The following is a 24,284-nucleotide window of genomic DNA, read 5'->3' on the forward strand; positions in this document are numbered from 1 at the left end:
ACAGAAACTCCTGTTCTATAACTGAAATTTGATTTCAAAGGGAGGCTTCGGGGGGGGGGGGGGAGGAGGGACAAAAACCCTTCACATGTCTTCTCAGTAAGAAAAACAGGTAAAAGTGCGTCCCCTACAAATATTTTAGTGCATTTCCCCCCCTGTAAGCTTTGCTCTTTTTCTCACTCTTCGGATATATATTGTGTCTTATTAATTTACAGATGATTCCTGAAAAAGTTTTAATGGTCAAAATCTTATTAGCTTTACAGTGTTGTATGCAGCGTTATTGTAGCCATGTTCACCACAGGCTATCAGAGAGACAAGGTAGGTGAGGTCCTATCTTTTATTACACCAGCTTCTGTTGGTGTGAGAGACAAGCTTTGGAGTTACACAAAGCTCTTCCTCAGGCCTGGGAAAGGTACTCAGAGTACATAGGTGCCAACTTCTCCTGGCGTCCGTGGGTGCTCGTGCCCTCCCACCCCCGACCCTGCCCCTGCCCTGCCCCCATTCCAACCCCTTCCCCAAAGTCCCCACCCCAACTCTGCCCCCTCCCTGCCCCTATTGGACTCCTTCCCCAAATCCCCACCCCGGCCCTGCCTCTTCCCCGCCTCCTCCCCTGAGTGTGCCATGTTCTCGCTCCTCACCCCTCCCTCCCACAGCTTGTTACCTGTGAAACAGCTGTTTCACGGCAGCAAGCGCTGAGAGAAGTGGGGAAGGCGTGCTCAGGGAGGAGGCAAAGGTGAGCTGGGGAGGCAGGGTGGGGAGCTGCCGCTGGGTGCAGAGCACCCACCAAATTTTCCCTGTGGGTGCTCCAGCCCCGGAGCACCCACGGAGTTGGCGCCTATGTCAGAGTGATGCAGCTAAATACAAGATCAAATGGACAGATTTGCATAAACAGGTTAGCTTGCAGCCTAACCTGCACAACACTTTCAAAAGATGAGCCTGGGAACTTAAATTCATAATTTTGCTTGACATTAAAAATCATGGTCTTAATAAAGACACAATATGTAACCCACTAACCTCCCCCCACTTTTTTGTCCTATGACTATTAGGGTGTTAACATGCCACTTCCTGTTGCATGATTCCTTAGAGTATGTGCTAATTACTTATGATACCACTGACTTCCTGAGGAAACTACAATCCTTTGGTGATCTTCCAGAAAACAGCATCCTAGCCACTATGGATGTAGAAACCCTCTACACGAACATTCCACACAAAGATGGACTACAAGCCATCAGGAATAGCATACCCGATATCATCATGGCAAATCTGGTGGCTGAACTTTGTGACTTTGTCCTCACCCACGACTATTTCAGATTTAGAGACAATTTATACCTTCCAGTCAGTCATGGTCACTCAATAACAGACCTAAAAGTGTCAATTCTTTAACAAAAAAACTTTGAAAACAGACTCCAGTGTGAAACTGCAGAACTGGAATTAATTTGAAAATTGGACACCATCAGATTAGGCCTGAATAAAGACTGAGAGTGGTTGGGTCATTACAAAACCTAAACCTAATTTCCCCAATACTAATTTCCCCCTATTGTTACTCACACCTTCTTGTCAACTGTCCGAAATGAGCCACTCTGATTACTTCAAAAGTTATATTTCCTCCCTTGGTATCCTGCTGTTAATTGAATTGTCTCATTAGACTGACCGCCCACTTGGCAAGGCAACTCACATCTTTTCATGTATTTATACCTGCTCCTGTATTTTCCACTCCATGCATCTGATGAAGTGGGTTCTAGCCCACAAAAGCTTATGCCCAAATAAATGTGTTAGTCTTTAAGGTGCCACAAGGACTCCTCGTTGTTTTTGCTGGTACAGACTAACACGGCTACCACTCTGAATCCTACTTATGCTAACCAACTGTTTGATTTTACATTTAGCTGTGAGGCTGAGTACCATCCCCAGACATGAGGAAGAGCTCCATGTAACTGGAAAGCTTGTCTCTCTCACCAAGTTGGTCCAATAAAAGGTATGACCTCACCCACTTTTACAGTGTGATTTTTAAATAGCTTTTTCCAATTATGGAACACTAAATGATTTATAATGTGATGAAGGCAGAAATAACAGATAAGAAAAATGAAGTTTAGATGAAAACTAATTGAATGGTGCAGCAAAAAACTGCAGGCATGTCACCTGACAAGAGGTGTTGTCTTCAAGTTGTTGCAGAGTAGCAGCCGTGTTAGTCTGTATTCGCAAAAAGAAAAGGAGGACTTGTGGCACCTTAGAGACTAACCAATTTATTAGAGCATAAGCTTTCGTGAGCTACAGCTCACTTCCTCAGATGCATATCGTGGAAACTGCAGCAGGCTTTATATATACACAGAGAATATGAAACAATACCTATTCCCACCCCACTGTCCTGCTGGTAATAGCTTATCTAAAGTGATTTCCAGCACAAATCCAGGTTTTCTCACCCTCCACCCCCCCACACAAATTCACTCTCCTGCTGGTGATAGCCCATCCAAAGTGACAACTCTTTACACAATGTGCATGACAATCAAGCTGGGCTATTTCCTGCATAAATCCAGGTTCTCACATCCCCCCCACCCCCATACACACACAAACTCACTCTCCTGCTGGTAATAGCTCATCCAAACTGACCACTCTTCAAGTTAAAATCCAAGTTAAACCAGAACATCTGGGGGGGGGGGGGGTAGGAAAAAACAAGAGGAAACAGGCTACCTTGCATAATGACTTAGCCACTCCAAGTCTCTATTTAAGCCTAAATTAATAGTATCCAATTTGCAAATGAATTCCAATTCAGCAGTTTCTCGCTGGAGTCTGGATTTGAAGTTTTTTTGTTTTAAGATAGCGACCTTCATGTCTGTGATCGCGTGACCAGAGAGATTGAAGTGTTCTCCGACTGGTTTATGAATGTTACAATTCTTGACATCTGATTTGTGTCCATTTATTCTTTTACGTAGAGACTGTCCAGTTTGACCAATGTACATGGCAGAGGGGCATTGCTGGCACATGATGGCATATATCACATTGGTGGATGTGCAGGTGAATGAGCCTCTGATAGTGTGGCTGATGTTATTAGGCCCTGTGATGGTGTCCCCTGAATAGATATGTGGGCACAGTTGGCAACGGGCTTTGTTGCAAGGATAAGTTCCTGGGTTAGTGGTTCTGTTGTGTGGTATGTGGTTGTTGGTGAGTATTTGCTTCAGGTTGCGGGGCTGTCTGTAGGCAAGGACTGGCCTGTCTCCCAAGATTTGTGAGAGTGTTGGGTCATCCTTTAGGATAGGTTGTAGATCCTTAATAATGCGTTGGAGGGGTTTTAGTTGGGGGCTGAAGGTGACGGCTAGTGGCGTTCTGTTATTTTCTTTGTTAGGCCTGTCCTGTAGTAGGTAACTTCTGGGAACTCTTCTGGCTCTATCAATCTGTTTCTTTACTTCTGCAGGTGGGTATTGTAGTTGTAAGAAAGCTTGACAGAGATCTTGTAGGTGTTTGTCTCTGTCTGAGGGGTTGGAGCAAATGCGGTTGTATCGCAGAGCTTGGCTGTAGACGATGGATCGTGTGGTGTGGTCAGGGTGAAAGCTGGAGGCATGCAGGTAGGAATAGCGGTCAGTAGGTTTCCGGTATAGGGTGGTGTTTATGTGACCATTGTTTATTAGCACTGTAGTGTCCAGGAAGTGGATCTCTTGTGTGGACTGGACCAGGCTGAGGTTGGTGGTGGGATGGAAATTGTTGAAATCATGGTGGAATTCCTCAAGGGCTTCTTTTCCATGGGTCCAGATGATGAAGATGTCATCAATATAGCGCAAGTAGATATGTGCCAGCAATGCCCCTCTGCCATGTACATTGGTCAAACTGGACAGTCTCTACGTAAAAGAATAAATGGACACAAATCAGATGTCAAGAACTGTAACATTCATAAACCAGTCGGAGAACACTTCAATCTCTCTGGTCACGCGATCACAGACATGAAGGTCGCTATCTTAAAACAAAAAAACTTCAAATCCAGACTCCAGCGAGAAACTGCTGAATTGGAATTCATTTGCAAATTGGATACTATTAATTTAGGCTTAAATAGAGACTTGGAGTGGCTAAGTCATTATGCAAGGTAGCCTGTTTCCTCTTGTTTTTTCCTACCCCCCCCCCCCAGATGTTCTGGTTTAACTTGGATTTTAACTTGAAGAGTGGTCAGTTTGGATGAGCTATTACCAGCAGGAGAGTGAGTTTGTGTGTGTATGGGGGTGGGGGGGATGTGAGAACCTGGATTTATGCAGGAAATAGCCCAGCTTGATTGTCATGCACATTGTGTAAAGAGTTGTCACTTTGGATGGGCTATCACCAGCAGGAGAGTGAATTTGTGTGGGGGGGTGGAGGGTGAGAAAACCTGGATTTGTGCTGGAAATCACTTTAGATAAGCTATTACCAGCAGGACAGTGGGGTGGGAATAGGTATTGTTTCATATTCTCTGTGTATATATAAAGCCTGCTGCAGTTTCCACGATATGCATCTGAGGAAGTGAGCTGTAGCTCACGAAAGCTTATGCTCTAATAAATTGGTTAGTCTCTAAGGTGCCACAAGTCCTCCTTTTCTTCAAGTTGTTGTTACTCTTCTACTTGTGTACAGTGATGTGCGTGATATCTCAGAGAAAATTAGAGACTAACCAATTTATTTGAGCATAAGGTTTCGTGAGCTACAGCTCACTTCATCGAGTGAGCTGTAGCTCATGAAAGCTTATGCTCAAATAAATTGGTTAGTCTCTAAGGTGCCACAGGTACTCCTTTTCTTTTTGTGAATACAGACTAACACGGCTGTTACTCTGAAACCTGTCAGAGAAAATTATTATTATTAATTAACTAGCCGTTCTCTGGCTGCAATACACATTCAATATCCATGGCAGTGTTGTTTGCAGTGTTGTTGTACCCATGTTCACCACAGGCTATCAGAGAGACAAGGTAGATGAGGTTTTATATTTTATTACACCAGCTTCTGTTGGAGTGAGAGACAAGCTTTGGAGTTACACAAAGCTCTTCCTCAGTCTTGGGAAAGGTACTCAGAGTGATGCAGCTAAATACAAGATCAAACAGATAGGTTCGCATAAATAGGTTAGCCTGCAGGCTAACCCGCACAACACTTTCAAAAGATAAGCCTGGGAATTTAAATTCATAATTTTGCTTGACACTAACAATCATGGTATTAATAAAGACACAATCTGTAACCACTAGCCCCCCTCCCCTTTTTTTTGTCCTATGACTATCAGGGTGTTAACATGCCACTTCCTCTTGAATGGTTCCTTAGAATATGTGCTAACTACTTATGCTAAACTATCTGTTTGATTTTGCATTTAGCTGTGAGTCTGAGTACCATCCCCAAACGTGAGAAGAGCTCCGCGTAACTGAAAAGCTTGTCTCTCTCACCAAGTTGGTCCAATAAAAGGTATGACCTCACCCACTTTTACAGTGTGATTTTTAAATAGCTTTTTCCAATTATGGAACACTAAGTGATTTATAATGTGATGAAGGCAGAAATAACAGATAAGAAAAATGAAGTTTAGATGAAAATGAATTGAATGGTGCAACAAAAAACTGCAGGCATGTCACCTGACAAGAGGTGTTGTCATCAGGTTGTTGCTACTCTTCTGCTTGTGTACGGTGACATGAGTGATATCTCAGAGAAAATGATTATTAATTAACTAGCCATTTTCTGGCTGCAATATACATGCAATATCCATGGCAACCATTTTCAGTGCGAAGAGATTGTGCAATCTGCCTGAGAGTATACGTAAGTACCTTCGACTGATAGACTAGTTAACAGATAATGCAATAAACTGATAGGGGCTCAATATAAAGCTGGAGTTTTCAAGTTGAACCTTCAGTGCCAGAGGGCTGGAACAAGAGCAATGCATAGACGGTGAAACAAAGGGGTTTTGAGGTATGTGCTTTTATTCCTGGGTTTCAAGTTTCAGGAAATTCAAGCGTATATATCACACAGTAGGATTTGTACCGTAAATCCTCATTTTCAACTTCTGCGTCCCTGAGAAGTGCAGAGTTTCAATACCATGTTTCATTCTGTGTTCTTTGACAAAACCTTTAACCATACTGTAGATCTCAAAATGTTGAATGTTGCCTTGCAACGTTCCTGATTGATATATTTGTGGAAAGGGTTAATTGAGAACTTCAGTTAGGAACGGTTGGATTGTAATTTCTTTATTGCATTGAGCAATATGGTTTTCAATATAATAAAACAATTGCAGGCTGAAAATACAATATTCCCTGGGAAGCTACCAATGTTATAGTATAGAAAATGTCTGGGAAACCTATATACATATGTAAAATATGAATGTATTGTGCAGTTTATAAAAGTATCTTTGATTATATTTTGAAAATTATATTTAACTTTATCGTAGCTTTCACTTTCCCTTGAAGACTGTTGCTGAGTTGAGACTGGTCTTTCTAAATGAGTTAATAAACTACCTCTTCATTCCTATGACTGGTTTCAGAGTAACAGCGGTGTTAGTCTGTATTCGCAAAAAGAAAAGGAGTACTTGTGGCACTTTAGAGACTAACCAATGAGTGAGCGGGGGAAGGGCAGGGCACGTTACATGGAGGCTGCAGGGGAAAGAGCATCAAGTTTAAATTGTTCTGATGTCAAAAAGCTTTTCCCCCAGTACTGCTGATTATTGGAACACCTGTATAAGTGTTTTAAAAGATCAGTGCAATGAGCAGTACTACACTATTTCCACTGGCAAAACTGCATTTTGTTCTTATTTTAACTAAATAAAAGAAAGTTATTTCTCTGTGTTTAAGCCAATTTTGTCAGGTAAAATGCTTTTAAGCGAATGAAAAATGCAGTTACTGTTGCTGGTATATTGATCTGGAGGTTGCAGATGTTTTAATGAGTTTAATTGCTGGCATACAGTTAAACATTAATGGTACCATGTTGTTCTTCACATGAGATTGAGCAGTTGGCTGTGCAGCCTGAATATTTCAACAGTAAGCCCTGGTCCACACTATAGAGTTAGGTTGAAGTGGGGCAGCTTACATTATCTAACTTTGTAAGTGTCTATACTAAAATGCAGCTCCCACTGATGTAACTCACTCAGTACACTGACTTAATAACTCCATCTTCATGACAGACGGAGCGCTTAAGTCAATGTGGTTAAGTAGACTCAGTGTCAGTGTAGACCCTACATCAACTGTTGTTGCTTTTCAGAAGCCATCCCTCAATGCCCCACACTGACAGGAAAATCGTTGCAAGTGCTTCTGGTGAGGATGCGCATCACCAATACAAGCAGCATAGTGTGGACATGCAAAAGCAGTTTAACTACTGTGGTGACTGTACATTAATTTTGTAATATTGACTTGCCCTAACCGTTTGTCAATTATAGCACTTTTCCTAACTTTACCAAGTGGGCTCTCTGTCGCTCTGGGTATCTTGTCAGATCAGCTGGTACAGTCACCCGTGCAAATCACATGCTAAAAGATCAGCTATGCATACTAAAATATTAATACAAATTCTATAGATAATCATTTTGCGTATTGCATACATCTGTGTCAATAGGGCATGCCTTGCTCTGCTAGTGTGGACTGTAGTAAAGAAAAATTTGAACATAGAAACTGAGTCACACAAGGGAAATGCATGAATTTTATACAGCAATTTTGCCTATAACCCCACCCACATTATCTGCTTTTGGTATTACAAGATCATCTCTCTGTCCTTCTCAGTGTGCTACACCAATTTAAAATGACAGTAGTCAGTTCTGCCTTCTCAGAATTACACCACTTAAGTAATTACACCAGCTTAATTCGCAACAGTTTCCCCTGACTTACTGATCTGTAACTTACACCACCATTTATGTCACCATTGATCCATAGTATACTTATTATTTCCACTATACATGGAAATATATAATAGAGCTCTTCAACATTTTTTGTCAATTTTTTTGGCAAAATACGCCCTGACAACTTTTACAAGAAAACTTCACATTTTGTGGAAATATTGGGCAGTCTTTGTCCCTTCTTCCAAACCCAAAACTGAAAACCAAAATTTGGGGCATTTTGTTTGTTGAAAACTTTAAACAAAAAAAAGTTCCTGGAAAGTTCAAGGAAAAGCTGAAAAGTGTCATGGAAAAATTTGAATAAAATTATTTTTTTTTTGTTTCCCAGAAATTTGTCACAGACAATTTAAATACACTTCCCAACCAGCTTTAGTAACTTACTCTGTTTAATCGAATCTGAACATCAGAATATTACACTTTGTGAGGTGTGGTTGTATTTTAACTTCTTTGGGCAAAGGATTCATTCTTAAAGCAAATATTTGCTAGATATTTACTAAAAAGCACATTCCTGAAACTTTTTTTTATGTATTTATTTTTTACAATGGTGTTTATCCGTGGCTAGATGGGGAAGAAGAAGTTCAGCGGATTAGAGCTCTCCCTGATTGTTCTATTTTGTTTGGTGGTGATTGTAGCCTGCATTCTGGTGGCACTTTTAGCAACAGGACAACCTGGACTCCAAGGTAAGTTATTATTTATCATGATTATTGTAGAACTCAAAGGTCAAACCAAGAATAGTCCCTGAATTTGAATTGCTCGAAGAGGAAATGTATTAGATTTGATTAACAAAATGAACCATGGCATTGACTCTTAGTCTAATCAGTGCCCACTGAAGTTGATAGGAGTCTTTCTAGAGGACAATGGATCAGGCTTATAGACAAAATTCAAGCATGAGAGCATGTAACGCTCCATGTGTTTATATGGTGTCCTTCACAAAATCAATTCTTTTGTGTATAGATGGTAAACTCTTTGAGATATAGACTGCATCTCCCTGTGTATTGGTAGTGTCTAGCACAATGGGGCCCTGATGCTGACGAAGCACAGTGGTTTCTCCCTTTTTATAGATAATGTTAATATTTATAATGAGTAAAAAAACTAGAAAGATTAAGAATTTAAAGCAGTTGAAAGTAAATGCAACTCCTCTTGTTCCAATACCTGCACTGTGTATTTCTTTAAGTTACTTTTTTAATGAAGAAAGTGGAATTTCAATATTTTGATTAACAACTACTAGCTGTCCAAAAGAGAGAAAAAATTTAAGAGCTCTTATGTCAGCGAACAACTCCATGGAATCGCTCCAGCTGATATACTATGTATGTATAATATGTACTGTGTAGAAATGAAAGACTTCAAAGATTTTGACCCATTCGATAACTGTATTGATAAGATGCATTAATATCTTATCAGATGATTAAATATCGTTTGGTCCTTTGATTTAAGTCTCCCCATGTTTTATACTTTTAATTAATTAGTTATATCATTTAGAATGGCTTGTAAACCCTAATTTGTAACTAAATGCAAACTGATTTATTTTTTCAGTGAGATTCTGTTGTGTGGAAGAAAATACCATAAAAGACAAGAGTTTTCTTTTAATGAATCGATAAATTAGAAGAAAATTTGGTTTAGAGTTAGGCTAGCATACAGAGCCAAATGTGCAAGGAGCCTCCGTTTTGACATGGCCACATTTTGCATGCATCCTCAGTTGCATGTGAAGACTGGGTAATCAAGCCCACAGTTTGTGCATGCAAATGGCAGTGTGTATAAAAGGAAGTGATAAATTCTAACACAAAGTGAATGTGCTCAGGTATTGGGAGTATAGCTGCTCGCGGCGGCAGATACTTGCATTTATTTGTATCAGCTTTTGGATGTGAACATATCAACCTGACATAGCAGTTAAAACAGACAAAACCCCACTGTATAAGGCTCAAGTTGGAATAATATTTGTAGGCCTCAGTTTGGAACTTAATTAACTAACTAAATAAACTGAAAAAAGGCTACAACTTCCAATGGGCACATGCAACACCCCTTATGATACCATCTGGCAATGGAGGCTCTTGGACTTCTCAAGTTCACTAGTGACTAGAGCCCCACAAATTTAATTATAAAAGTATTCATGGAACATCTTCATATCCCTGGGATATTTGTGTCTCTGAGGATGCCCAAACTCTGGATACCGTGGAAGAAAGCATGTACAGGGTAGGAAGCACATATAAGAGCAGCAGAACAATATCATGAACATGGAGCAAAAGTCTCTCCATTTTTAATACCTGGTGAATTTTAAATGAAGCAATGTGTGATAAAGGCTACAGGAGTTCTTTGAAACTTTATCACATTCTGCATCTTTATTTTCTGCCATAACATTTAAAAAAGTTGGGTATACCTAGGAAGAATTCTGTGCTGTCTTGCGTCTTGTGTAGTTATATACACCTGAGAGAAGTAGGTCCCAAAATGATTACATCAGAATGGCAGTGTTTTATGCCTACTTTGCTTAGAGGTACATGTTTGCACAAGTTTGACGGTACTGGGGAATCAGGCCTTTAGATTTAAATGATTTAAAAATGTAATTAAGCTATTTCTATAATTCAGCACTATTAATAATAATCCATTCATTTTTTAACAGACTTTTCTCCAGACTGTCCAGCAGTAAACGTCGCAGAGAGAATTGACTGCATTCCAGATCGAGTGGCAACAAAGGTCTGAAACACATACATGAGGTTAATTAGAAAATGGGCCAAAAACAATGAAACGTGAGATTTGACTATAAAAACAACCTTGTGGACACAAGGAAAACTCAAGCCTGTAATCTGGGAGCTGTAGGATGGGATTTTCCAAAGCTCTCAGTGCTGGCTTACCTCTGTTCCCTTTGACATCTGGGAGTTTTGCTACTGATGTCAGTGAGAGCAAAGGTAGATCCACACTGGGTGCTTTGGAAAATCTCACTCGTAATATATAATACAACCTTGCTCTGCTGAAACCATTCCTTCCTTCATTATCTGAAATTCACATATTAACATTTATAATGGCACAGTCCCTGGATAGGCTGCCGCACCTTAAACCCTCTTCCAGTTCCCCTCCCCCTGAGTGCAACCTTTTCAAGTGGCAGGCTTGTGTCTTCACTTCTCTTTGGGGTGGGATCCCACAATCACACCACTCTCCAACAGGGTGTCCAGTTTACAACCCCTGTTTGCCAACTGTGATACCTAGAAAGCCCAGTGGACTTGGCACTAGCAAGAGATCCCCTTCAGGAGCCTGTAATCAGTAACAATATGCAGTGGTACAGAAACAGCTTCTCCAAAACAAAGCATGATTTGTTTTGCCAGTGCTCACACAAAGGGTATTAAGATAACACAGACCTACATGCATACCGTCTTACCTACTCTTGACATTCCTCTCCAGCTAGACTTGATTTAGCCTTGGTATCTCCTATTCTCTTGGGGGCCAAGTTACAGCCTGGTTGCTGCAGACCCTGGCGCTCAGTCAATCTGAGTCAGCTTTTGTAGCAGCTGACAACTTCCCTCCACCCACTCTGTAAGGCAGATCTTTTCACAGATCAGGGTCTTTTGATCATCTCCTTCTCACCGTCACCTGATTGGAACTGAGGAGTTCAGGTTGATATTTCAGGGCTATAAACCAGGCTAATGTGATTTGAGGGGAAGCTCCTTATCTAGGCCATTGTTTTACCCTTCCTGCCTATCTCTTTGACCACCCCCTTTGATTTGCCCTGCATTCAAGCAGGGTAGGATCACACAGATACACTGAGGGGCATCTGAAATTTATCAAAGGTGATGCAAATACTTTCCACTGCTCCACAAGCTACATATGAGATTTCTGAATCTGAATCCTTCCCATGTCATCAGATATCACTCAGAGCATGAATAAGGCTTTCCCTCCCTGTTTATTATGCTGCTTGCCAGAATGGTTACCTTGTTTTTCCTATAACCTAGCTTCTTTACAAGAATAGGTTGTTGACCTGTCACTGAACCCCCAACCTGGAGGATCAATGGACTGCTTTTCATCTAGTACCTACTTTTTGACCTATCTTCCGCTCCCCCTAGCTCAGTCATTGGAACATAGCAGTCTTCCTACTGTGTCAAGGTGCAGTCCCTAGGGCAGAATATTAACATCTGATTAACTATTAATCTTCTCAAGATGCATCAGATCTGCATCTTGTGTGCCACAGTTTGCTTCCATATCAAGTTTTTAGTCTCAATCTCTCTCTCTCTCTCTTTTCAGATGAGCACAGAGACCTTCCTGGTTAAGAATCTACTTAGATACTTTTCTTATCCAATGGAAATATTGTCATTTCAGTTTTTCTATCCTTGCCCTTAAACTCATGACTTTCACTTTTATTCCTCTTTAAATGATATGTTCTTTTAAGATAGAAGCTGGTGATTTGTATTTTCCTTCCCCCTGCCCCATCCAGTGGGATTTTTTTTGTATGTGATGGCTAATTGCAGCCATTTAAAAAAATAATCAAAATATCACTAACTTGAGAAAAGGAGTACTTGTGGCACCTTAGAGACTAACAAATTTATTTGAGCACAAACTTTCGTGAGCTACAGCTCACTTCATCGGATGCATGAAAGCTTCACGAAAGCTTGTGCTCAAATAAATTTGTTAGTCTCTAAGGTGCCACAAGTCCTCCTTTTCTTTTTGTGAATACAGACTAATAAGGCTGCTACTCTGAAAACTAACATGAGAGAATTCCCTGATGAGTTCCAAAGTTCACAGTTGCTAATGCTCTTGGTATTTGATAGCTTGTATTATACTATATGGTTCAATAATATCCCGCAGGTAAACATATTGTACTCCCCTGTTCTTTCACTGGGAACAAATTGGTTTCCTATCTTGCTCAAGAAGTAGGGCACAATATAGGTGCAGTCATGCAGATTACTTGAATCTTTAAGTGGTACCTTTGATCTAATCTTCCCATGTTAAATGGTGCACTCATCCTTCAGTAGGAGATGAATGCATGCATACAAGCAACACTTTGTTTACTGAGAGTCCCATGGTAAGTCTAGGGTTCTATTTTTCCCCCACTGTGATTAGAAGGCTCTGTTTGAAAACTAAATAGAAAGGATTTGAAAGGTGAGAACCAATGCTGAGCCAAAGATTTGGATGATTATGTTGTATATGTGATCCTTAGGCTTCTCTAAGGTACAGCAATTTTTTGATCTAATATCCTTTTAAATATCTCTAAAACTGGTAATAATAACAATATCAGAACAATTCATTTATTTTTCTATAGTACCCTAAAATGAAGTATCAGCAATAGTGTTGAATCAAATTTTTTGTATGAGAAATGTTTGATAAGGAAAGTGGCCTTAAAAGAAGGGATATGGATTAAAAAAATTTCAGTCCACACCGTTGAGCGACTGTGCAGACAGCACTATGTTGATGGGAGAGCTTCTTCTGTCGACACAGTTACAACTCTCAGGGAGGTGGAAGTACCTATGCTGATGGGAGAAGCTCTCCCATCGGCATAAGTTGCGTCTTCACTAAGCGCTCCAGGGGACAAGCACTTAGTCGGTAACTGCACTTAAGTGAAGCAAGCTCAGGGAGAGGTTGAAAACCAACAGAGCAATTTAGATTCAGAGATGAATGGGAAGCCAGCAAAAGCAATGGAGCACTTGGTGGTATAAACTCTGTTATATGGAATCAGGTCTACCTATCATAATGTTGCTGAACTCTGCAGTGACAGCTGAAAAGTATTCTAAAGGGATTTGTTAGCTCTGGCTGGAAAACAGAAAACCACTTTCATAAAATGGTTTCCATTTTATTTAATTGAAATTTCATTTTTGTCAACAGAAAAGGAGGACTTGTGGCACCTTAGAGACTAACCAATTTATTTGAGCATAAGCTTTCGTGAGCTACAGCTCACTTCATCGGATACTGTATGTATGCATCCGATGAAGTGAGCTGTACCTCACGAAAGCTTATGCTCAAATAAATTGGTTAGTCTCTAAGGTGCCACAAGTCCTCCTTTTCTTTTTGCGAATACAGACTAACATGGCTGTTACTCTGAAACCTGTCATTTGTGTCAACGTTTTTTCACCAGCTCTAGGATCTGTTAGGGTAGATGGGCTGTCTAATTCTGCTACTAATTTTCACTGATATTAGTTTAAAATATCAGTAGTGCACATGACCCAAGTGGTCAGTTACATCCGTACTGAGAAAAAATATGTAGACATCAGAAACAATATGAAGTTACCCAAAACTGCTTTTACTTACAAATGTATAGCGCTGGCCAGGCAATCTGTAAAGAAATTTATTTCTAACAGAAAAGCTATTCAGGCTAACATGCACACAGAGCTAGAGTATATGTTTATGTCACTGCATTTTATTTTTAGTCAAATGAAAACATTACTTCACTGAGGGTTTTGGGTTAACCTGAAACATTTGTATTTTAATTCAGCTACCAAACTGAAAAATTGGTTATTCACACAACTCTACTCATGATTCAGATCAAAGAAACAGAGTTACAGACTTATTAGTTCACAATTTAATATATGATGTGGGCTGATTCCTATCCACCCACATCTTACAGTAAATTAGGAACTAATAAGTCTGTTGTTCTGTTTCTTGCTGAGAGTTTGTGTGTGATTGGTCCATGAACAGATGAGAAAATTTGTCAATTGCCAGAATTATTTGTACATTTTTTTAATTTTGGAAAGAAATATTACATTAATGGAAGGCAGATGAACAGTGAAATATTGTGGAATGAGTATTTCCTCATTTATGCTGATATCACTGTATTATTTAGCACAAATTTAACAACAGAAAGTTTGTTTATGTGAACTCTCCATTTAAAAAGTACAAGTCTTCCATATTAAACTATCAGTGGGGAAAGGTCAAGAAGGTTTGGAGTTTAGTTTTGGTACAGAAGTGCATGCAGATGTTTTGATACTTATCTAAACCATGAGTGAAACTATTGGATCTTCCTAAATGGGCTAGAAATCTGATTTAAAAAAAGCTTTCTTGATGTATTTCAGTATGTTCACTTCTGGTCCCAGCTAAAATTTGGAAATAAATACAAAAAATCATAAAAAAAAATAGTATCCAAACATTTCAGAACCTTAAAGTCTCCCTTGCAATGTGGTTCTCAGAATGGGTGAAGAGTCAGACTTCCTAGTTCTTCCTGAACTAATTCACTCATTTTTACCTTGGATCTAGAAAAGCCATTCTTTGCTTCTATCATGTTCTTATACAGTCAAACAACTATTGATTTCCCCAAAGAGGAGTGCTTGTGAATGGTATAACAAAATTTGCTGGTATTTGAAATACACATCATGCATGATTTTCATCTAGATGGTTATTTGGTGCTAATTGGTGCTGTTAATATAATCAAGTTCTCCTTGCCTTTGAAACAGAGCTTATGTACACTGCGTGGCTGTTGCTGGAATCCACAAGATGAAACACGCATACCCTGGTGCTTCTTCTCCAAGAGTCATGGGTATCAAGTAGAGGGAGGTGTGAAGCAAACAGATACAGGTAAGTAGCAAGCTGTGCTCAAGCAGTAAAGTACATCCTTGGTGTCCAATTACTGTTAATGTATACTCTTTAACAATATTCTCTTTATATAAAGTTTTCCCCCATTGATGTGATACATTTCCAAAAAATCTGGTATTTTTGTTGCAGTGGCTGGGGCTGATCTCTGCCTGCTCTTTGATCTATCTTGAATTGTGTCATAATAACTCTGATTCCTATCCACCTTGGAGGTTCGGTTCCAAAAAATAAGGGATGTGTAAAACATTAGAATGTGTATTTATTTATAAATAACAAATGTAATGGCACCATCAAGGTGTTCATGTAGCCCATTATGCTTGTCTATATCAGTTACCTGCATCATGCAGAGGTTAGAAGTACCTACCAAGGCAGAATCAAGCTGGCGAAGGATACTTGCCATCTACCCAGAGCAGGGGGAAATGTGAAGCAGATTGTGTCCTGTTACTGGGGCACTGCAATGACACATAGCCCCATGCCCAGGGTTTGTGGCAAAGCCATAATTTAGCCCTGAGTAAATTCATGACATGGTGGAAACCCTTGTCCTTTCTTGCCCAATCCCCTTCACTTGTTACTCTCACTTGCTGCATCATGGGTAAAGTTAAATAGAAAGCTCCCTGGAGGAGGGGCCATCTAAAGGCCATCTCTTTGCATTTGTGCTGTAAAGTTCCATGCACCCTTTTGAGGTCTATATAAATATTTTTATATATGAACCTACCATGTAGATCTTTATAGTAATGTAATGATTTTTATAGTAAGACTTTTCAAAGGAACTTGAAATTAATGCACACCAAATGCATTAATCCTTAAGGATTCTATAGCAACTGTGAGATGTAGATCTCCTTTATGATAAAAGGTTTAGAAATCCTGACCCAAGAAAAGTTTAAAACAAAAACAACAACAACAAAAACTAGGCATGTTTAGTCTTGAGAAAAGAAGATTGGATGGAGGTGGGAGGGACCTGGTAAGTCTTCAAATACATTAAGGCCTGTTACAAAAGAAGACTGTGATCAATCATTCTCCATGTCCACTGAAGGTAGGACAAGAAGTATTGGGTTTAATCTGCAGCAAGAGAGATGTAGGTTAAATATTGGGTAAAAAACTTTCTAACTGTAAGGATAGTTAAGCCCTGGAATAAGCTTCCAAGGGAGGTTGTGGAATCCCCATCATTGGAGGTTTTGAAGAACAGGCTAGCAAAGCACTGGAGAGTGAGGGTCTTGGTATCCTTGGCCCTGCTTCAGGACACTTCTAGATTTACATTTCTGTGATTCCATGGTGCAATAAAGCAACAATATAATATATATATATTTTTTCTTGTTAAGGTTTTATGGCTAAGTTAAAGAGGCTGCCTTCACCTTCCCTATTTGGAAATGATATTAACACTGTCCAGCTCACGGGAGAATATCAGACAACAAATCGCTTCCGGTTCAAGGTTACATTGTTTCTTATGCTGTTTAAGATTAGTGTTTTACACTGCTTCATAACACTGGAGAAGCAAATGGCAGAGGAGATTGGTAGTGTTTCCTTTTCTCTCCAGTCTCTGCTTGTTCTAATTCATCCTGAAGACTGTCAAACTGCTTTCCAGAATCATGCTCTAGCTGTTTTACAGCACACCACAACACTACAGCAATGTGGGAGAGGTAGTAAATAACAATACCATATCCAATTGGAATCTGAATAGTTAGGATTATTAGCCAAGTCTGTTTGACCAGGGCAGGGAAATTGACACTCTTACCCCCACTCTCCCCAGAGGCACCAGCTTCCTCATTTCCCCTGGGGTGCTCGACCCCTACCCCGCCCCAGGCCCAGCTGCCCCTCCACCCTTCCCCCAAGGCCCCACTCCAGCCCTGCCTCTTCCCGCTCCCACTCCTCCCTGCCCCCTCTTCCTGCCCTGTTCCGCCCCCTTCCTCAAGCGCACCCCGCCCTCACTCCGACTTCTCCCCCACATCGCTGGGAAACGTTGTGAGGAAGGGGTAGGAGCTGATCCGCGGGGCCAACAGTGGGTGCTGAGCACCCACTATTTTTTTCCGCATGGGTGCTCTGGGCCCAGAGCACCCAGGGAGTCAGTGCCTATGCCCCCCATTCCCCTCCCAAAAAAGCACGGGATCTATAGTCATCAAAAGTCCTCTGCTGCTTTGTTTTTCCATCTCATTTGAAATGAAGAACTGGGTAGTGGCTCAAAAACAAATGTCTGAGAAATACTGCTATAAACTCCCCATTATTCCTAAATAAAAATTCCAGTGGTGTTGAGATTAAATACAGTCTAAGAGTAAATATAAATATGTTATCAACTGCATCATCTTCGGCTGTATAGGGTCAAGTCTGGTTAGTATTTAGAGGGGAGACCTCCAAAGAAAAATTGGGGAACTATAGTAAGCATTGTTGCTTATTCAGTGCTTAGCCCCTTATTCTGAAAGTCAGTACTGAACCAATTCCCCAACCAGCCAATGAGTTTCTAGAAGTGCCATCTTTTGGATGAGATATTGAATCCAATTCTTTATTACTTGTAGTCATTAAAGATCCCATGGCACCTTTCAAATACTAAGGAACATTAGCCATGTAGTCTTAGACAAATTTCTGGTAAAGTTCCCTTTTTAGTTTCAATCAAATACAAGTCATTTTTAATTTTTTGTCCTAACAATTGCAGACCTCCGCCAACACTAGGGTTTCCAGAACATTCTAGAGGTCTGCAGGGAAAATCCATCAGCCTATGTGGAAAACTGGCTCTGACTGGCTGCCTTTCCCACTCCTCCCACCTCTTGGGGAAGCAATTAGAGGTGGCAGTTAGAGCTCTCCCACATCCCTGCAGGAGTTGAGAGGTTTGGGGGTAGCAGAGGAAAGGGAGCTGCTGATACCATTTTTACAAGCGGGGAACTGGGAACAGAATGATCTCAGCAGCTTATGGCATCTCTGCTCCCTCCACTCCTCCCTTCCTGTGAAAAATGGCTTGGCTCCCTTCTGCTCCTGTCTCCCCTCTCCTCTTCACTGCAACTTCAGGCCTAGGAAAAGGGTGAAGAGCGCCTGGTGCTGTGCCACCCTCCTGCTTCCCACTTGGGCCTAAGAGGAAGATGAAGAGCCCCTCAGGTTGTGTTTCCCCCGCAGGTTGAAGCGGGGGTTTAAGATCCCCTGGGGGGCTTCAGGGAAACACATGTGCTAGGAGGCAATATGTGGGACTGGAGTGGAGCAGAGTTGATATAGGACTGGGGAGCACAAACCTAATTGGTTTGGGGTTGGGGGCACAAATATAACTGATTTGGGGCTGATGGGGCCAGAATTAATTAATATGGAGCTGGAAGGCACTTGACTGATGGTAAGGTACTAGGGGTACACAATTAATTGATGGGGGGCTGTGGCACAGGCACATAGAGGGTTAGCGGCAGGATAGGGTGACCATACATCCCATTTGGGCCGGAGCAGTCCCTTTTTAAAGCCCTGTCTCGGCCGTCCCGACTTTTTTTTCAAAAGGAGGCATTTGTCCCGTTTGCTCTTGCTGACTTGATCAGTTGATATAGTTAGTTCAATACATATTGTGATTCAGGAAAATGTTCTAGTAGATATGTAGAAGTTAATTTTTGGACCTCTTATAATTTAAATGTAACTGTTTAATCTGTGCAGATCACTGATCCTAATAAAAAAAGATTTGAAGTTCCTCATGAGAATGTAGAAGCTTTTGGTGGACCCGCAGCCTCCAATTTAAAGTATAAAGTCGATATCATTCAGAACCCTTTTGGTATCACTGTGATGAGAATGAGCAGCGGCACAATGCTGTAAGTAATTTTTGTGCTTTTTATAGATAACACTACAATAGGTGTTCACCCTGAATGCTCAAATCATGTAATAAAATAATACCTGTTAGAGATGGAATGAAGACTCCAATTAGGCCATCTAGTCTGTTTCTCTGCCACTCTAGGTTTGTTCCTTGTTTGTAGTACTACTTTGTCCAGTTTAGCTAAGGATCACATGTGCAGATAAGGAGGTGTGAGGTCTTTGGTCAAAAATACCCACATAACTGCACATTGCTGACCTTTGTGGGCATAATTACATTCAATTATACACACAATCTGTGTACTCAGTCTAGTGATTTGCATGGGCAAATGTAATCATGTACTTTTGCATAGTGATTTTAAGCCTTTCTTCGAGAGATGTAGCTATATTTTCCACATTTACCTTTTTTATGTTGTTTTTAAATCCAGCCGAAGAATTTTCAGATTTGACCACAAGCTTGAACCAGGAAATATAGGAACAATTATATGCAACTTCCCAAGTTGCAGCTAGCATAACTTTTTGGACTATATTATGTGGCTGGACATTGTTGTCCCACTTTTGGAGTAACACCCTTGAGCTCTTGCCAGGGACAATTAAGAACAGATTCAGCAGTACAAGGAAATCATACCTATCTGATGGGAGGCCTTTAGAAGGGGAAGGAGACAGGTGCATCTTTTATCCCTGGTTGTTCAAAGGGAGATGGCTGGAAGACTCTTGCCTACAAATGCCAGAGTGTGCAGGACCGGTAATGAAATCTATTAGTTCTTGGGGCAAAGCACCAATTTTTGTTAACTGACCGATCAAATAATTCTGTAATGGAGATCAGCCTGGGAGATATCCTGAGGGCTTATCTACACTTAACATGCTGCAGTGGCATCGTTCTAGCACCTCAGTGAAGATGCTACCTAGGCTGATGGGAGGGCTTCTCCTCTTGGCGTAGGTAATCCACCTCCCTGAGAGGTGGAAGGTAAATCATTGGGAGAATTCTGACCTAGTGCTGTGCACACCGAAGGTTAGGTCAATTTAACTGTGTCGTTTGGGGTGTGGAATTTTCACACCCCAGAGTGATGTAGTTATATTGACCTAATTCCTAGTGTAGACTAGGCCTGAGATCCATTTAAAATTTCTCTCCTGGCTGACATTAAGCCAGGCAGTGAAGAAGCTTCCTGCCACTTCAGGACATAGGGTTGTAATCTGAATGGATGGAGTCATAGGGACAGGGGTAGGACTGGGTAAGCGGGTAATGCTGGTTTAAGGAAGCATCCCCTTATTACAGGGTGTTTTCTTAGTATTGCAAAGGCTAGCAGACATGATGGCTTTTTCTGGCTAGACAAGAGTCCTAGCTTGGATACCATGGTGATGAGGGCTGTATCTATAAAGAGTAAGGATTCCTCAAATCTCTTTAAAAATAGATGTAAGTTTATTGGCCAGACAGTTAAAGTCTCTTATGTCTGTTTGCATGCATCTGTAACCATTGTGGTCTCTGTCCTCACGGAATTACATATACTAATTACTTGCTTGGGCCCCAATCACTAAGGCATGTGGTTTGGTTTAAGTATGTGAGTTATTCAGCTGGCTTCAGTGGAGACTATTCGTGCTTCATTTTAAGCACATGCTGAAGTGCTTTGCTTGGATCCAGGGCCTGGTCGGACCCAAAGGAGACAAGGAAGTGTAGAGGGGCCTGCGACATTCCACATCAAGCTACAGAGCAGGCTTCCACAGTGGAATGAGAATTTCTTTTGAACACAAAGCCAGGGGAGAGGGATTTTAAAAAAAGAGAGAGAGAGAAAATCCGGCCTTCATTATCTGTCATAATGAAGCAAAAAAAGGGCAGAAACACATTTTGTTTCCTTTTCAGGTCATCTTCAAAGTGTCAGACAGAGGATGACACATCTTCACTGCCTTTTGTGTTAGCTGATATTCAGTTAATCTTTAACAATTTTGAGTTGGGTAAAGGCAAATTAAGGGGTGTGAGGAGGAGATGGAAGATGCAGAATTCTAAGTAGTGATGCAACACAGCCTGGATATTTCAGAGGAAGCTGTGAGTGCAGGAGCTGGAATTGTGCAACCAGCAAAAGCAGGAAATGTACTACAAAATATAATATTCATGAGAACATAACGGACCTCAAAAGTTCCAGTTATATCATCAGAAGGAACTAAAGGGATCGGTTTACATTTTGAGAGGCTCATTCAATTTATAAACTCTTTCTAGAGTTTTCTGGTTCAACAGTGGTACTCATTTGCTCAGAGTAATATTTTGTCCAATATGTCAAAGGTTCAGGCCCTGAATCATGCAACTTCCACAGGCAAAACTCCCAGTCAGGAAAAGAATTTTGTTCTGTAAGGGGGTGCCTCATAAACCTTTGTTTTACATCCACATTAATTTATTTTAGTTCTCATGTATTAATTTGCCTTTTTTTATGTTAAAATATTTCACAGAAGATCTGAACAGAGCCACTAATATTCTTGGGTTCAGCAAAGCTGCGCTTGGTGCAGAACACAAGTGAAGGGCATGAAAAGATGGCCGTAAACTACTTTTGAACTCATGGTCCTGGCAGTGGATTGGCCCCTGGTGTAAATTTCATAGAGTTAAAGGCCAGAAGGGATCACCTAGTCCAGGGGTGGGCAAACTTTTTGGCCTGAGGGCCACATCAGGGTGCAAAACTGTATGGAGGGTTGGGTAGGAAAGGCTGTGCCTCCCCAGACAGCCTTGCTCCCACCCCCATCCACCCCCTCCCACTTCCCACCCTCTGACTGCCCCCCTCAAAACCCCTGACCCATCCAACCCCCCCGTTCCTTGTCCCCTGACTGCCCCCCCCTGGGACCCCATGCCCCAAACTGCCCCCCCGGGACCCCACCCCCTACCCTACCCCTCCTTCCCTGTCCCCTGACTGTCCCCCTTGACCCCTATCCACACCCCTGCCCCCTGACAGGCCCCCCAGGACTCCCATGCCTATCCAACTGCCCCCTGCTCCCTGTCCCCTAACTGCCCCCCTGGGACCTCCTGCCCCTTATCCAAGCCCCACCCCTCCCCCTTCCACCCCCTTCAATGCAACTCAGAGCAGCAGGAGTTTGCAGCCCCGCTGCCCTGCTGGAGCCAGCTGTGCTGCCCATGTGGTCGCGTGGCTGTGGGAGAGGGAGGACAGCAGGGGAGTGGCCGGGGGCTAGCCTCCCCGGCCAGGAGCTCAAGGGCCAGGCAGGACCGTCTCACAGGCCGGATGTGGCCCACGGGCTGTAGTTTGTCCACCTCTGACCTAGTTTGATCTCCTGTATATCACAGGCCATTAAATTTCACCCTGATACCCCTATATTGAGCCCAATAACTTGAGTTAGATGAAGCTGTTGTGTGCCACAGGCAAAGAACAGGACAGACCGAGCTACCACCATTGCCTGAGGCTCCTGCAATTGCAGGGACTGAACTAGGTGAGGTATGCCCAGGTGATTGATGTCTAGACTGCAGAAGTTGGTTAAAAAATGTCCAAGGTTCCTGCCAATCTGTCCTGGGGGAAAATTCCTTCCTGACGCCAAATCCAGCGATCAGTTTGACCCTGAGTATATGAGCAAGACATACCAACCAAGCATCGTAGGCTATATCTACACTACACACCTGTGGCAGTGGCATGTAAAGTATGCATGGCTACATGCTGCAGTGAAAAGCAAGTTGTGTCACACTGCAGCATGTAGATATACGTGTTAGTGATATCATGGGGGCAGGCAATGGGGAAAGATTAGCCTTTCCCCGCTGCCGGAGTCTCTTCCTGTGGCAGGGAACGGTTCCAGCAGAGGGGAAACAGTAGGACACTACTACACTGCTAAAAATAGCCGTGTACATGGAGAGGCATGATTTGGGTGAGTTGAGAGTCATGTAGGATATGTACCACATGTCTTCACTCTACTAGCCTAAGCAGTCAATCACTGTCTACATTGCTATTTATATCCAGGCTAGGGGGGCTACTTGTGTACATCCTCTACATGCCGCCAAAAGAAGCGGGCAGTGTAGATGTACCTTAAGAAAGAGAATTCACAGTATCACCTCGGAGCACTGGTCCACCTTGTCTGGCTTCCAGCCTCCAGCTGTGTAGCCTCAGGAGTTCAGGGCAGCTCTAACCTATGCCACCTAATTGTTCGCAAAGGAATCTAGCCATGTCTCCTCTCCCACAACATAACCTCTCTGCTGGGGGTGGGGTGGGGTGATATACAGCTGGCTAAACCAGCCCTATGTCCATAGGTGCGGGAACTAGGAGTGCTGCGGATGCTGCTACAGCCCCTAGCTTGAAGTGGTTTCCATTATATACAGGGTTTACAGTTTGGTTCAATGGTTCTCAGCACCCCCACTGTAAAAATTGTTCCAGCACCCCTGCCTATGCCACCGGGGGATTCTCCCATACAGGGAACATACATCTGCCCATTTAGGGGAGCTTTCCAGCCCATTTGTGCCACCAGTGAGAGAGGGCAACAGCAGGGGCCGGGAGCCAGCCCAGTGCTTAATAAAATCACATGTGAACCCTGGTAACTGCATATTATGGAATGTGCTTGTTACAAATAGTTTGAAGTTCTGAATTACCAAATTATATTGTTGCTGGGCATCTGCTGTCTAGGAAAAGCTGGTGCCAGTCAACATTGACTAGGTGATATAAAAATGTAGATAAAATGTGTTTAAAAGTTCTTAAGCCTATAAACACATTAAATACTTTGATCCCCCTTATTTTCTGAAAATGAAATTTACTGCCTAACTCTGAAATCCAGTAGTAGTAAGTGTCATGGCTAATGTGCTTATTAAATGAATCAAAGAATGATTACCTGTCAAAAGCTGGGGTTGTTATCAGTTATGAGTTGGGGTTGTTATCAACTCTTCAAATTTAATTCATTGGCTATTAATCTTAAACTATTATTAGTATTGTTTACCCAACTGAGGTTAAAATCCTCCAGAATGATCAATTCACCACTATTAAATGCACAATGGGCGGATTTAATATTCGATGAATGGTTGATGACTGCTTGAATGGGGGCATGGCGGGGGACTGTAAATCTAGTTCAAGGGGATGAGTATGGAAAAATCACATGAATTAAACACTGCTGAAAGACTGCATAAATTGTCTTTCACTGTTTTGTTGCATTTACCATAAATACCCACAAAAGGCAGGAAATTCAGTTACAGCTGACTCCTGTACATGATTATCTAATCACAAACCATTGTTTAAAAAGGGGCAGTTCCTCAGCTGGTGTCAAC

General features: G+C 41.8%; 1 protein-coding gene across 1 annotated transcript in view; it reads left to right on the forward strand.

Moving 5' to 3' along the window:
• The first annotated feature begins 5,757 nt into the window (after nt 1-5,757).
• SI (sucrase-isomaltase) overlaps nt 5,758-24,284 on the forward strand; it is a 152,256-nt gene continuing 133,729 nt past the window's right edge. Inside the window, exons 1-6 of the mRNA XM_084638286.1 lie at nt 5,758-5,886; nt 8,355-8,472; nt 10,407-10,480; nt 15,157-15,277; nt 16,612-16,721; nt 18,905-19,056. Coding sequence (XP_084494412.1) covers nt 8,355-8,472; nt 10,407-10,480; nt 15,157-15,277; nt 16,612-16,721; nt 18,905-19,056 — 575 coding nt within the window. The 5' untranslated portion in view covers nt 5,758-5,886. The remainder of the gene's footprint in view (nt 5,887-8,354; nt 8,473-10,406; nt 10,481-15,156; nt 15,278-16,611; nt 16,722-18,904; nt 19,057-24,284) is intronic.

This window comes from Lepidochelys olivacea (assembly GCF_965140295.1).
Source record: "Lepidochelys olivacea isolate rLepOli2 genome assembly, chromosome: 9".
Classification (NCBI taxonomy): domain Eukaryota; kingdom Metazoa; phylum Chordata; order Testudines; family Cheloniidae; genus Lepidochelys; species Lepidochelys olivacea.